Genomic DNA, 14802 nt, shown 5'->3' on the forward strand with positions numbered 1-14802 from the left:
TTGGATGATCACTGATGCCCGGGTGATAAGTCTAGATTTTGGAAGGCTGTGACATGCAAGAAATTAGCGTGTACTATTTTGTAAATAATACTTTCTTTTATACCCCTAGGTCTGACTTTGACGCAGGACCACCAGCCTGCTATGGTTATTGACCCACCAGGTTGTATAGTATATACACTGTAGCCCATCCTGGGCCCCTGATCAGTTTATGAGCACAATCCGATCCTGAAGAATTGCCTTTAGGGCATGAAACATGTTGACCACATATGAGGGTTGAATGAGGCCATACTAATTTCTCTTTGGCTCTCAGTACCCCTCATTTCACCTTTTAATAAGGCGGTTAACCACGCGAATAAAGGATACTTAGTGGACTAACCAACCTTTTTTAATACACCTTGCTCACTACTTCACTTCACTTCTCTAGGTCCCTCACACGCTCTCAACTACGGCAAGGAACAAAAGATCTCCACAAAAAAGTAACACCCTGTGTTACCCGTTTGGCATTGCAGCGCCAGCTTGACGTTGGAGCAGGAAGCCGATGATGAGACAAGACAACCATAGGGCTGAATGAAACAAGTCATCCAGCTTATTAGTTGTGTGAGGTTTCCTAGTTCCGACAAGGGACCTGCCTGGTTCCCTGACTGTCGATTTCACAAGTCAATTCAGAGAGAGAGACTCTGTTGCAAAATTAGTATTATTCCCAGGGGAACTTTGTACAACTTCTTGGTAACAGATGTCAACTCACATCTGTGCAATTTGAAGAGTTCTTAACCACTAAGGGCATAATACACACCAAATGTCTTTTTATCATCCAAGAAGCAATGGTCTCATTGAAAGATTTAATAGAGTGATAACGGATAATATACAACTGGTCAAAGCCAGTGAGATGAATTGTAAATTGGAACTGAAGAAACTGTTATGGGCTGTGCACACCACACAAATGCTGACACTGATGTTTCTCCTTTTATATTGTTAAGGGGGCATGTCCCAGCTTCTTAAATGCTGAGGGAATGGATGGGCACATTCGCAGTACCAAAGGAGAAAATTGAGAAGAAAGGGAAAAGAGAGTTCAGGGGCAGAACAAATATGCTCAAACTCTATCCAAGCATAGGGCATGGGAAGTGAAAGGTACTGAGGGCAACAATGTGAGGGTAAAATGTGCCTGTATCATTCTTAAAGGAGAATCACGATGTTCAGAGCCTAAGAAGATGGTTGAAGTGAGGAAGAGCGGGTCAAACTAGAGGATGGTAGGTGGTGGAATAAGAATAACATTGCAGTGTCTCTTGTCACCGAACGTGTGCAGAGCAAGTGAAATTGTGCCATGGAGTGGAACGTGAGTTTGTGAATAGTGAAGGAGTAGAGCGCTCACCCTCATCCAGGGTAACTAGGTTGCGCAACAGGTTCCGGGATTATGTTATGTAACTATTCTTCCTATCAGTCCATATATGACCGTCTGTACCACCAAATTATTCTCCATTGTATTCTGCCTATTTTAGGCCTTTACGTAGATTATTTTCACAACTGCAAATATTTTTTTTTCTTCAATTTAGTTACTGTTATTGTTACTGTTTTGTTTTTGTCGAATAGGAGGAAGAAGGGTTAGTTTTGTACTCACATGTTTTGTTCTTTTATTCTGTTGTAAAGTAGGAAAATGTGTTGGATATTATATAACATTGTAATCAGCTATTTGCACACTTGTGGCTGCGGTGCGCGTACAGAATGTTAAGGTGGGAATGGATTCTGAAATGGTAAACAGCAGGGAGAAGGGCGGTTGGGAGAACCAGTGCAGGTGGCAGTGTCTCGCTTTCCTCCTGTCCTGCTGTCCACTAATAAATACCTAATAACGTACCTGCGATGTTGCGCCCTAAAACATTACTTGGATATACTTGCTTTGTAATTCACTTAAGAAAGTTTCATGCAGAGTCACACATAAAGCAGTGAATGTCATACATATGCACACTGGCAGTCCTGCCAAGTACCACGCATCAGGGGTGAACTAACGCATTTAGATCTGATGTTCACATCACTGCACTAAAATTCATTAGTCACGCATACTATAGACCCGTGGTAGAATCACAATGAGGCGCTACATATTATAACAAAATCAACCACTGCCAACGCCTGTTGTGCTACTGGCTATCCAGCACCACAATTAGTAGCTTATAACTTACACCGCTGTGGCTGTTAGGGAGCAGCGTTATGACCTATAGAGTCAAAACTTCTCTGAAAACACACATATATGACTTTTGCCCTGCAGCTAAATTACATTTGCATCAGGCCCGGCTCTACATCTGGTCACCTGGCGTCACTGCAGAACATAAACAACAGCCAATATCCTGCACTTCTGTAGCGTCACCTGAGATCCTTCTCCTACCTCGCTGTCAAGACCTGGAACACTCTCCCCACCAACCTACGACAGACCCAGGACCTGCTGGCCTTCAGAAGACTTCTCAAGACCTGGCTCTTCGATCAGTAGCAGCCCCCCCAGCGCCTTGAGACCCTCACGGGTATGTATAGCGCTTTACAAATGTATTTGTTGTTGTTGATAGGCGGCAAATGCATTTGTTTGCATTATGAAACAGTATTGATTAATTCAGTCACTGCAGATGTCTATGAGTGTAACCAGACAGTAAAGGAATAGATTCCTGGTTGGCAAAGAGGTAAGGTGAGGTGATTAACGACTTCTGTTTTTATAATGCTACGAGCTCCCAACCTATAACATAAAGCACAATACATATATAACTCATTATTTTAACACAGCATAAAATGTTTTTCGAGGTGTCACACATTTTGTTGTGGAATGTTAATCATAAGTCACTGAATAAATGGAAATGTCATACATTAGGAATCTAAATACTTGCCAGCTATGCACTGGAAACATGGAAACGTCACACTAAATCATTCTGAAATCTTGGCAACTATGCACTGGAGGTCGCTTTACGCGGTAGAAAAGTAAATCACAATTTTAGTTTACACCTCACGACCGTCCAGCCTAAGATTAGGAGGCCTAGCATGTTAAGTATGTAGATGTAAGCGTCTGGGTCTTGATACATTTATTACACACAAAGTAAGTCTACACTTAGTTGTATTAAACACACGAGCTCGAGGCATAGGGATGCACATAATATTTTGTTTTCTATAACGGCCACTGCGCTCTGCCAGTTTTGTCACATAATAAATTGTGATAAATCTGGCTGTAACCCTCTTTTCGCCCTCACAGGTACTTGTACAGGAAGTGGAGCTGTGCCTCTATAAGAAGACGGGACTCGTAGTCCATACGCCGCATTTCCACCAGCGGAAGAGCTCAATGTTACACTCCATTTCCCATGAGGCCGCTCGCTAGCTGTGGCAGCGCATGCGCTCTGCAGCCGGCTGGTGGTACATTGTGCCCTTTGCATTGTTTGCGCTGCTGCAGCTGGAGAGGAGTCAGGGGGCGCGGGCTGGAGAGCATGGCTGATGAGCAGGAGATCATGTGCAAGCTGGAGAGCATCAAAGAGATCAGGTGCGTCCGAGCCCTCGGTGCATGCACTGGGGAGGGGGTTTCATGCCCTGCAGAGAGCTGCAGGGCATGGGAGGGGGCGCTCTGCAGAAGAGGGGACAGGCTGCCTGGGGAGGTATGCTGTGCCAGAGATGGCATGTCTTAGGGGGAGGGGCGGGATGGTTCCGTCAGTGTGCAGGGGATCAGGGTGAATAGTTGTGCATTGCTGAGAGGGCAGTGTATGGGTAGCTCACTGGGGATGTAGTGGTGTACTGTGTGTGTGCTGGCAGCACTTGCAGGGAGGGAATAGCTGAGCGTGGGGACTTGTCGTGCAGGTAGGGCGAACTCATCAGCCCTTGGAGAGAGAGTAATCTCTCCTGTTGTGTGGGCACGTCCTGGGTGCACGGGGATTGGCTGCGCTAAGGTGGTACCCTACATGCCAATGTGCAGAGCAAATAGTTTGGCACATAAGTCCGGCAGAGGGACGGGGAACGGATGTGTGTATGTTTTACAGTGAGGGGGTGTAGGCCAAGTCGTGCAGTGTTGGGGCAGCAGCTCGTGGTGTGTATGTATGTGTGTGACAAATTATGTTGGAAACTGGATCAGCTCGCTCTGTGGAATGGTTTACTCGGTGTATGGCAAGCCCTGCGGGGAATGTAGACATCATGACCGAGTAGCAGAGGGTGAACCTTCAGCAGTAAGAGAATGCACACAGACTCACAAGTCCTAGACACTTACGCTAATTTACTCATGTTGAAGGTGTAATTCAGTATGTGTCCCGTTGGGAAAGGGGCTGAAACACTCCCGGTACTAAATATGAGTGTAATAGAAAGTTGTCAACAGCTCATTTGACCACTGCTTGGGTAGGAAGATACAGTAACTACAAGGGTTCAATGTGCCCCGGTGCTACTGCACCTGCGGCACCAATGGTATTTACTTGCAGAAAGGCAGGAGGGATGCTCAGGCAGGCCTGAGAGACGGAGTGTGACGTCACAGACCCAGGCTTAAAAAGGCTGCTGAGTTTTACCGACTGTGAACCTTGACTTCAGGACTCGTGTGTGACAGGTTCAGAAACCCTGTATATTTCATTTAGATTGCTTTGTAAATATTCTAGTATGCTTAAAATACATACAGTGAGTGAATTTTTATGTACCATTTTCGTTTATTTTTGGCATAGGTCCTCGAAACATTCATATTATTGACCCAGCTAGTGAACTGTATTTATATGGATAAAGGTGAAAATATTTCTTCAAGCTTTCAGTATTTTTCCTGGTGTTTGCCTGATGTGATCAGCTGTCTCTGAAGTTGAGCAGAATGGGTACCGACTGAGCTGTGACCGCCGGAATGCACTGCTTTAGAAACCCTCGCCCCTTACACTCATGTCAAACACACACCCTTAATCACAGCCTCGTTATCAGGAGTAGTGTGTAAGCCTTTTACAATTTTTTTATTTTATTTTAAAAGTTTTATATAGCGCGAACAAGATCTTTGCAGATAACAGAGCGCTTTACACAGGTAAAAATGGGTGGTAGAGTGGGTACACGAGGGAACATAGTATGGAGTACTCGGTGATTTCAAAAACAGTTTGTACATGTCAAATTTTATGACAGCATTTCACTTAGGCTCTCCGAAGCGGTGTAGCTATGCTCAATAATTGTATTTATTTGTTCATTTTTAACATAGTTTCTTGCAGCTACAGCAAAGTCTTATATCATCATAACACTAAAAATTGCAGGCGAATATTCCAGGTGACTAGTTACAAAACGTTTCTACTAGAACCAGTTTCTGGTAAATGAGGTTCCAATTAATGCAATTAAAATCTTCTAATTGGCACTGTTTTTTTTGGTATCAGTTCATGTGTTTTATTTAACATGCTGAGGTTCCATTGTGTTTTTTTCCACTGGACACTTAGTCAGATGCCCTCTATCCCAAATGCCGGATTGTGTAAAACGGTTTGTAACTGGTCAACTGGAGCTTTCCTTCCAATTGATACCCATCATTTAGAAATGTTCACTACTTTCTGGGCCACTTTATTTTCCGGGGTGCATTACATTCTCGTGTCTCTCCAGCCAATGCCATTGGCTCCAACTTAGAAGTACAAATACGACAAAAAGGTCCATTTGCGGTAGCACCGTGCATGTAAGAAGGTTGATCAATGCGGGGTATGTAGAAGGGTCATCAACCAGGTGGTTCCAGGGTTTCCCTCGAAAACTATCTTTTGGAAATCTTTTTCTCAGGGTCATTATCTAGCACCGACTGAGCCCGATGGACGGTGGAACACTTTACATAGAACAACTGAACAAGGTTTGTGTTCCGAGGCGCGTGGGTTACAGAAGGGTGGGCGACCGCTACCAAGAGTGTGTGCTGGGAAGAGGGGTGCCAGGGGCGCAGTTACCATTGGTGCAGGGCACCGGGGCCCATTGAAACCAGAGGATTGCTGTATTTTACTACCCCAGCAGCAGACAAAGGGCAACAGAACTTTCCTTACTTGCACCAGGGCCCGTGGCATTCAAGCTGCTCTACTGGGGGTAGTACATGAGCAAGGCAGAAACACAAGTACCTAAAACAAGTAGGTAGCTGTTGGGAGGCAGGTAGAGGGGAGAGGCACATAGTGCAATGATCAACCTAACGCCGGATATTGGGCCTGTTCGATTGCCTCGGGTTCACATTGCCATGGCCGATTCATCTCCAAACGTTGCGCAATAGCAAACAGACTGGAAAGATGGCTCGGTTGAACGCTCACCACTGACACGCGTGGTGCTCTGAAAGTTCCTAGTTCGAATCTCTGCAAACTACTACTGATCTGAGGAATGGAGGCCAGTCTGACCTTCCATCCTTCGGAGATAAGTAGTTTGATCACCATTACATTTGTTAATGGTAACATCTGTTCTTTACGGTGCTTAAAACGGTGCAAGAGTAATCTGTTAACACGTGCATCCCCTCCACTGATTTGAGGAAGAGGAGGTATCTCCAGAGATGTGATTTCCTTTTCCATTTTTTTTTCTCCCGAGCAATTGAAAAGATGATGTATTCCGTCCCCCGGGGCCTGCTCGGCATGTTCCGAGTGCGGCATTTAGCATTTAAATCAGATCGCATCAGGCTCATGAATTAAGTTCCCGAGGCAGCCTGGCCAATTGATCACACGCGGCGGCGCCCGTGCGGGCCAGAGGATAAAACCGGCAATTAGCGCCGTGACCGGTGTTCTATGGCAGTCGAGCGGCGGGGGCGGGGCTTCAGTCTCAGGCGGGGGTTCAGGCGCCTCAGTCTGAGGCCCCGTCGCGCTTTCTACATTTCGATGCAAGTTCACCATTCGGTGCCATCGAACAAAGATTTTAAGGGTAGATCGGGTCTGCTGGGACGATCAGGCCTCGTCTTTAGGCACTGAGTCTACATGAGCTTTGGCTTTGTTGTAGCGTCTCAATAGGCAGAGCTGCAGCACTAGTAGGAAGCGCTACACACGTTAGAGTAAGATACAAACTGGGATCTAAGGTTCTCCATTCTGTTTAAGGCATGTGTGTTACTTTGATATACAGCATCTCTAGCTCCATGGCCCAGCAAGCAGTTTTACATATTCAGGCCTTTCTGTAGTGCCCTCCCAAGTCTTGTTGAGACCCCAGAGCCCTCTCTGGCGTGTCAAGTAAGCAGCTGCTTCGACTGTTGTGCATGGCTGCAGAAGGGTATTGGTGGAAGTTTCACCTGTGACTATTGTTTTCTGGTGTGTGAAGCCCAGAGCCTGTCCTACAGAGGTGCTTGGAGCAGATCTTTACGCATGGAGCAGAATGCATAGGAGTGTGAGGGAGGCACCTTATACAAACCATTATGACCTACTCTTTAAGAGTACGCCGAGTCCTGATTTTGCGAGCAGCCGAGTCGTTATTGCTATTCTGTATTCAGGTGTTTGTTGGTGAGCTTTCATCTCGTTCAGAGCGTGTTCCAAAACTTGCATAGTTTAGATTCTGTTTGTGCTTATCCCTCTCTGAAACCTTCTGACACTGCTGTTGACCCAGCCCTAGCATGCCTGCAGTGTAGACCATGCAACACTGTTCACACCCGGATCAACGTCTCCGTCTCAGAAGTGGTAGTTCCCCCCCTAACTGGGGAAACATGGAATTTTCACTCACCTTGCTTAAAAATAACCTGGAATCAGCTATGTCGTCCCACTTTAGGACCATCACCAATTTGCCAGTTTACGCCAAGGTCCTTGAAAAGGTTGTTACGAAGAATGATGGGTTGGGATGGTACCCCAAGCGATTACCAGTGGTTAAACACATTGCAAGCATTCCTCCCATCACCTTTTGTGTTTCAGATACTGCACTAAGTGGCATGGGTATGCCCAGATGCGGGTAGCATGGGTATGCCCAGATGTGGGTCCCACCAGAACCAAGCTGTCACTGGAACCAAACTGTACCTGGCTGATGAGCCCATAACTAGGGCAAAACTGGTCCTGGGTTGCTTGTGTTCCAGTTCTGGCTGGACTGTTCCCATGAGGAGCAGGGTCGAAGCTGATTTGCATATGGCTGAGTCCAAACTGCGGTGGCATGGTGAGCAGAAGAACAATGGGTTGGAACGCTCCCGAGCGATTGCCAGTGGTTAGACAAATTGAAAGCATTCCTCTCTCCAGCTTTTGTGTGTTTCATGTTAGCAAACAACTACAGTCCTACTTGTATTTCAGCAACTGACTTTACTCCTTAGAATCGGGTCTTCGTCCTGGACACCGCATCAAAGTGCTTTGATTGCCTTCTGGGATGACGTCCTCCCATTCGTGGACGAAGGCGCTGGATGCAAACCAGTGATAATTGATCTCTCATAAGCTTTAGATACTGTTGATCAGGGCCTGTATGTTTGTTTTCAGCGCCTAGACATCTCCAGGTATATGTAGCGCTATATACATTCTTAATTTCATTTTATCACTCCCGACCTGCATCAATTGCTCATTGCGATAAACTCATACTTAACAGTATTTCCTGCTATCCTCTCATGCCAGTCACAAATGGTGCAGTGGGGTCTTTCTCTTACAAGAAGCTTTACCCTGTTGTGGGGTTTTATAGGGCATCCTGTTTTCTCCTGGTTTTTTTTACTAAACTTATACGTCGTTCCAGTGTTCTCCGCCTTCAGCAACTCTGAAGTGAGGTGGCTCAGTCGTATGTATACAGCATTCAAAATGGACAGACTATAAAGCTGGTAGGGGGAACATTTCCTTAAACAGAGCTCCAGTAACACCGACCTCATCTTTTTAGTGCAAAACACAAAGCCAGTGTAACATCCACATCCTTCTGGCAAATCAGATCAGTTGAACAGAAGGGTCTAAAATGCCAGCACTCGATTGATAAAGGGCCTTTCTAATAAAGAGTATATTACATCTGTTAGACTCTCCCATCGCCCTGTGCCAGTTAAGGAAATAATTCATTTTAACGTAGCACGCTGGGTGTTTGAATGTTGGCCCAAGCTAGCCCTAAAAAGACTTTCCAGTGGCATTTCTCCGTACATGCCTTCTGGTACACTGCACAGTCAAACACAAAATTGCCTTCCGATTCTGCTGATCAGTCTCATTTCTAAGGGAGAGCTATTCTCGATTTTATGCCCAAAATTGAGGAACTCGCAATAACAACAACTTAGGCTGGTGACAAGCTACACTTACTCCCATAAAGCTCTAAATATACATCTCTTCCAGATGGCATGACGACTGGCGACAAGAGACACCCCCCTCCACAAGGTAGTGCGCATTATATATGTGCAATTACAGCTAGACCCCCTCTGCCCACCCCAGGTTATGAGTTTAAATCCCAGGAGGTCCACTCAGCGTGTCATACTCCAGTGTTGATAAAAATTAGTGTGACTGAAATTGTAATCAATAACCATCTGTTATGTAGCGCGAGGGTAAACATGCATGTTGCATTACAAATCACGTTAGGTTTAGCCTCTTATTTTTAGAATTATTTATTTTTATAGTCTGGTCTTTGAGACAGCTGTAGCTGTCCTGACAGGCAATTGTTTTCCCAAACATGTTTTACATAATATACATGTATATAGCACATGAATATAATATTCACGCTCAGAGGAGCTTTTGGTCAGTAAGCGCCATTCATCGGTCTGTTAAATTGTCATTCACATTTGTGCTTCCACCCACCGCAACATGGGGCCATGGGTCAGCCTGCTCATTTGGCTTTCTTCACTTAAAGTGATAAGAAAACATGTGCATGTTTACACATCCACCTAAAATAGTTCCTTTCTTCAGTGACAAATATGCTTAAAAATGTGGTTTATTTTTCTATATTAACATTGAAGAATAGCAATTTATTTTCTCCGCAGTTCGGGCACCTTTAAATGGTGATTTATTTTCTCTCTAGGGTTTTTAATGCTTGGTTAGGTGGTGATTCTTGTCTCCTGCATGAATGTGAAATAGTACTGATAAAGCGCAGGGTGCAAATGGCATGCTTGTTAAAAACGAATCAATAGAACAGCTAATTCAGTGAATATTTCTTCATTTAACATTTTTAAAGCAGCCACTTTTAGGTTGCTGCATGTTTCCTTTTTTTATTTTGTGCCAAATGCTTACAATAAAAACGTTTTAATAAATATACCAATTGCACAACCGAAGGCCAGGCCTATTGGCGTTGCCACTGCTGTTTTTTTTTTTGCATTTCGGAGATATAGTTGGGATCATGCTTTAGGTGTTTAAATGTAAGTCCTTTGTTTTCATTAAGTAGTTTAATATGAGGAAAGATAGTTAGCAATAGCAGGGCATTATCTTTCAGCTCTGCATGGTTGTGGGGAGCATGGGCAGACTGTATGTAGGCAGGTTTTGAAAGACCCTAAGGTGGGACAGCGAGTCTCAGTTTGGTATAATCGTGAAGTGCTTTGAAGGTCACTTGTCTTCCCCTGGGTGGTAAAACGAGTAATTTGGATATTAGCTAGTTGGCATTTGAAGCCTTGTTGAAAAATCACTTTTAGATCCTGTTCCGATGCATTTATTTTTTTAATGAGTTTTATATACATAATACAGACATTGTTATATGGGTTTTCCGCAGCAGGTAAAGGCAAAGTTAAAAAACAGTACGTTTTGCGTGGGTCCCCCTTTGCTGGTTATATTCGTAGAGAGGTAGATCTGAGATAGGAAAAGAAAAAGAAAAGATGGGAATAAGCGTAGAAGAAGGATAGGACAGGCATCTAGATACACCATTCTGATTTGGTCTGGTAAGTGACTAGTCCTCGGCTTGTCCCTTGCTCCTTGGGGGCGTCATGGCTCCTCAGGGCTAGTACTGGACGGTTTTTTATGGCGGCGCATACGGGACCATGGTTTTGTCCAGAGCTTCCCACAGGCCTCTGGATGTCGCGGAGTATTGCAGCGCCAGATTGTTTTCTCCCCCGAGGTGGGTGTCCAGTTGAGCCAGCCTTTGTGTGTAGTCCCGGTGGAATCCTTCCAGTCTGTTAGCACCAGTTTGCCGCTGTGAGGAGTAGATCCATTGGTTCCCTCTGAGGGGAGGTCAGCGCGGGGTAAAGTCTCTTACAGTCTTGCGCTTAAAAACATTGACTATGAAGTCAAACAGAGTTTGTGCTTGCTTGGCATTGCCAAAAATGTATTGGCACGTTCCTGATTAAAAAAAAAAATCTTGGCGATAAGGTCGTTTTGTTGTGGTATGAACCCTGCACCTTGCTTGGTGTGTCCCACCACAGCACCTGCTTTCTACAGCACAGATGTGCGAAGGGGTGAATCTGTTGACTCTCTGGAGTGTGTTTGATTGAGTGATGTCTTAGGATAGAAAGGTGCAGTGATAATCCTCTAAATATGTGTGAGGTTTATTTTAAAGGGGGGCGGGGGGGGGGGGGGGGGGTTCACTTTTCATGATTTGAACGAGGCTAAAGCCAGATCTCTGGACTTGGCCGGTATGTCACGTCCAGGAATAGCTGCCAGCCCGTGTTATATATTAAATACACTTTGCATTTTGAAACGTGCAATTCTAGTGTTTGCAGAATATGTACTGGCCTACAGTTCCACGCATGCGCACTGCTAATTGAAGCTGTCGTCGCGTGCCATACGCCCACTCAGTAGAGGTGCACTTTGCGTTCCCCTGGACAGGGATCCGCCGCATCGCGTTCTTTCATTATCGCTTGTAAAGTGATGCCAGCAATCTGTTAAATTGTAGTGCACATGTATGAAGAGACATCTCTTGGCGCTGTTGACAGATAACTGATATTTATTGTTAGCCCCACCTCTGCGGTGCTCCATTTAGAGAGCACAGGAGGGTGGTGTGAGTGGCCTTGCTAGGATTGAAACCTGTTACCATTGTGTCGAACACACATCCCTGCTGGGAATGCATTACTTCCCGGAGTCCCCGGGACCTGCTCTCTTTGCATTACTGTGTTTTCAGGGTCAGAGTGAGAATGCTCTTTATTTACTGGCCTTGCCCCTTACGTCTCTCCATTGACACTTGCTAATACTCTGACGCAGCAGATGAAGCAGTGAGGGGCCCGTAGCCCTTTTGTTATTTACTTCTTGGCTCCTCGAGGTGAAGAAAGGCCCTGCAGACCACGGCACCTGCGTGGGTGGGGGATCTGTTTGCTCACTGTGGGAGTCGGTGCAATTGGGCTCGTGATGGATGGAGTGTGACCAGCCAGCTGTGGAACCAGGTGCCCTGCCCGCAACCCTCGCGCGCTAGCACGTTATGTACGCTCTGCGCCACTGTGCGTCGTGCCGTCACCCTTCCAGTCCAGGGAGGACCTGGCAGTTCGGGCTGGACTGTTCCCATGGGGCACAGGGTCAAGACTGATTTGCATATGGCTGGGTTCAAACTGGAATGGCATGGTGAGCAAAAAACTATGGATTTAGGCCCAGATCTCTGTACTGGGGTGAATGTATGACATTGTTCTGCATTTTGTCCCCCTTATAGCAGGATTGGATGGATGGATGGATGGGTGGCCTGGCTGCTTGATGGGCCCGGAGGGGGGCCGCTTGGCAACCGCCGGTTCAAGCCACCTTCTATTAACAGACCTGCTATCCCCCATGGAGATGGAAGGCTGGTCAGGGCTTTAGGTGGGATGAAAAAAACAGGATCGGGGTGGAGTTCACTGAAAGGGGCGTAGTCGATGTATTTAAGGGCGTGTCTTAAATGCACCTAAAACTAAAAATCTCTGCTCCGCATAGTGTGCCACCACCCGACTGGTATCTTGCTGTTTCTGTCATTGCATCCATATATATATATAACTAGCAGCCCGTCCCGACGTTGCCCGGGTATGAATTGCTGCCGGCCAGTAGTATATTGTTTTGTAGGATTTCGTTTTGATAGCATTTCTTATCTGTGACAGGCCTGTGAAACGCTCCGATTCACAGTGCACTGCTGATGCACTTAAGAGTGCGCGTTCAGTAGTGTGTGAACTCGAGTTTCCCTACTTTATTTTTCCTTGCAACACATGGCATGAGCACAATTTACATTACAGAAGAACACATGCATTTGTGGTAGGCACGGGGAACAAAGCGATTTGCCTGGAATCACAGGATGTTGAGCTGATGCCGAGATTCGAACATAGCTCCCCAGCTCTAAAGTTTGCAATTCTAGAACTTGTGGCGGGAGGTGTGTCTAAAAGTGTATGTCGGTGCTGGCCATCAATGAGAGAGACCTGTGCATTTTTAAATCGGTGGTGAAAAAATATGAGTATGTTGCTGGAGATGTGGGCTGCCGTGCCACCAATGTACTTACCGGGGGAGGGTAAACACCCATTATTCCGCAACTTTCTTTCCGCATACCATCACGCCGCATTTTTCAAATCGGTGGTGAAAAAATATGAGTATGTTGCTGGAGATGTGGGCTGCCGTGCCACCAATGTACTTACCGGGGGAGGGTAAACACCCATTATACCGCAACTTTCTTTCCGCATACCATCACGCCGCATACTTTCATTACGAAAGTACCATCACTCCGCAATGCCATTATAACGCATGGCATTACATTTTATATGCTTTTACCACGCATACATTTACAACGAAATTCGTTGTAAATGCATGAATGGTAAAAGCATGTTTTTTTAAATGTTTGGATAAGGTAATTATGGGTATAGGGGTATATGTTTTGGGGTACTGAGGTATATGTTTTGGGGTGTTTGGGTATTTTAAGGGTTCAGATATAGTTTTGGGTTATGGGGTACAGGGGTAGTTTTAGGGTTTAGGGATAGGGATAGGTATGGGTTTAGGGGTACAGGGGTATTTTTAGGGTGCAGGGGTAGGTTTGTGTTGTGGGGTACATGGGTATTTTTAGGGTTCAGGGGTAGGTTTGGGTTTTGGGGTACAGGGGTATTTTTAGGGTTCAGGGGTAGGTTTGGGTTTTGGGGTACAGGGGTATTTTTAGGGTTTAGGGATAGGTTTGGGTTTTGGGGTACAGGGTATATTTATAGGGTTAAGATGGGTTAGTGGTTAAGGGTGTTGGGGTATTTTAAGGAGTAAGGGTGGGTTATGATTATAGGGTGCAGGGGTATTTAAAGGGAGCAGGGTGGACACCCAGAGCTGGAATGTACAGAACCTGGGAAGAAAAAAACAATGAAATATAGGGCACAACGCTCGCTTTTTTTTCCGTAATCCCGCACCCCGCACACGCACACGCCCCCAGCACACGGTATGAGACATGGCATGAAGGGCGGAACGTACCACACGCCCCCAGCGTTTGTCACGCCCCCAGCACACGCCCAGCACAACGCAGACACGCATAACAAGGGACTACTTTGCTGGCACGGTTCTTTTACCTTTTAAATGTATATGGTGGGCGTCTGCATAGCTTATGTCCCTCTACTGCAACTGCCCTTTCCAACGCTGTATTGGGTGTTGTGATTGGTGCTGTGGTTCCTGAGATTACCAGCCTTTAAGGTTTGGGCTCTCTCTTTATTATATTAGTATAGATACAGCAAGAAACATTATACCTATAACAAAAATCCCTACTACTGGCTTTGTCAATGGTTGTTAGTTGCATAAGATAAATAGCCAACTATGGATTCGTTGTGCATAATATTGAACAAAAATTCTAATTCTGAAATTATTAGACTGAAATAACTTTTAATGAGTCTCTTTGAAGTTTTTACCTCAAAGGCAGCGGAGGGTGGTACTGCTGCAGAGCCAAGATTTCTTTCTCATCCTGAGGGTGAGGGCAAAAATGGAGGGCCTGAATGGGACCCATCTCAGCACCTGTTTTTTAGAACTGCCGGTGATGGGCACCGGCGGGACCTGGCCCACTTAAAGCCCTGAGTCTGGTCCTCTCAGGTTTATTTATTTTTATTTTATTTATTTTATGTAGTTTGTAGAGCGCGCAGCTACCCCCGAAGGGGTGTCCCGGCGCTGAAAT

General features: G+C 45.7%; 1 protein-coding gene across 1 annotated transcript in view; it reads left to right on the top strand.

Moving 5' to 3' along the window:
* Positions 1-3325: 3325 nt before the first annotated feature.
* Positions 3326-14802, top strand: part of ZC4H2 (zinc finger C4H2-type containing) — an 81400-nt gene continuing 69923 nt past the window's right edge. The window contains exon 1 of the mRNA XM_086918373.1: positions 3326-3502. Coding sequence (XP_086774499.1) covers positions 3327-3502 — 176 coding nt within the window. The 5' untranslated portion in view covers position 3326. The remainder of the gene's footprint in view (positions 3503-14802) is intronic.

The sequence above is a fragment of the Lissotriton vulgaris genome, chromosome 4_1 (assembly GCF_964263255.1).
Source record: "Lissotriton vulgaris chromosome 4_1, aLisVul1.2, whole genome shotgun sequence".
Lineage (NCBI taxonomy): Eukaryota > Metazoa > Chordata > Amphibia > Caudata > Salamandridae > Lissotriton > Lissotriton vulgaris.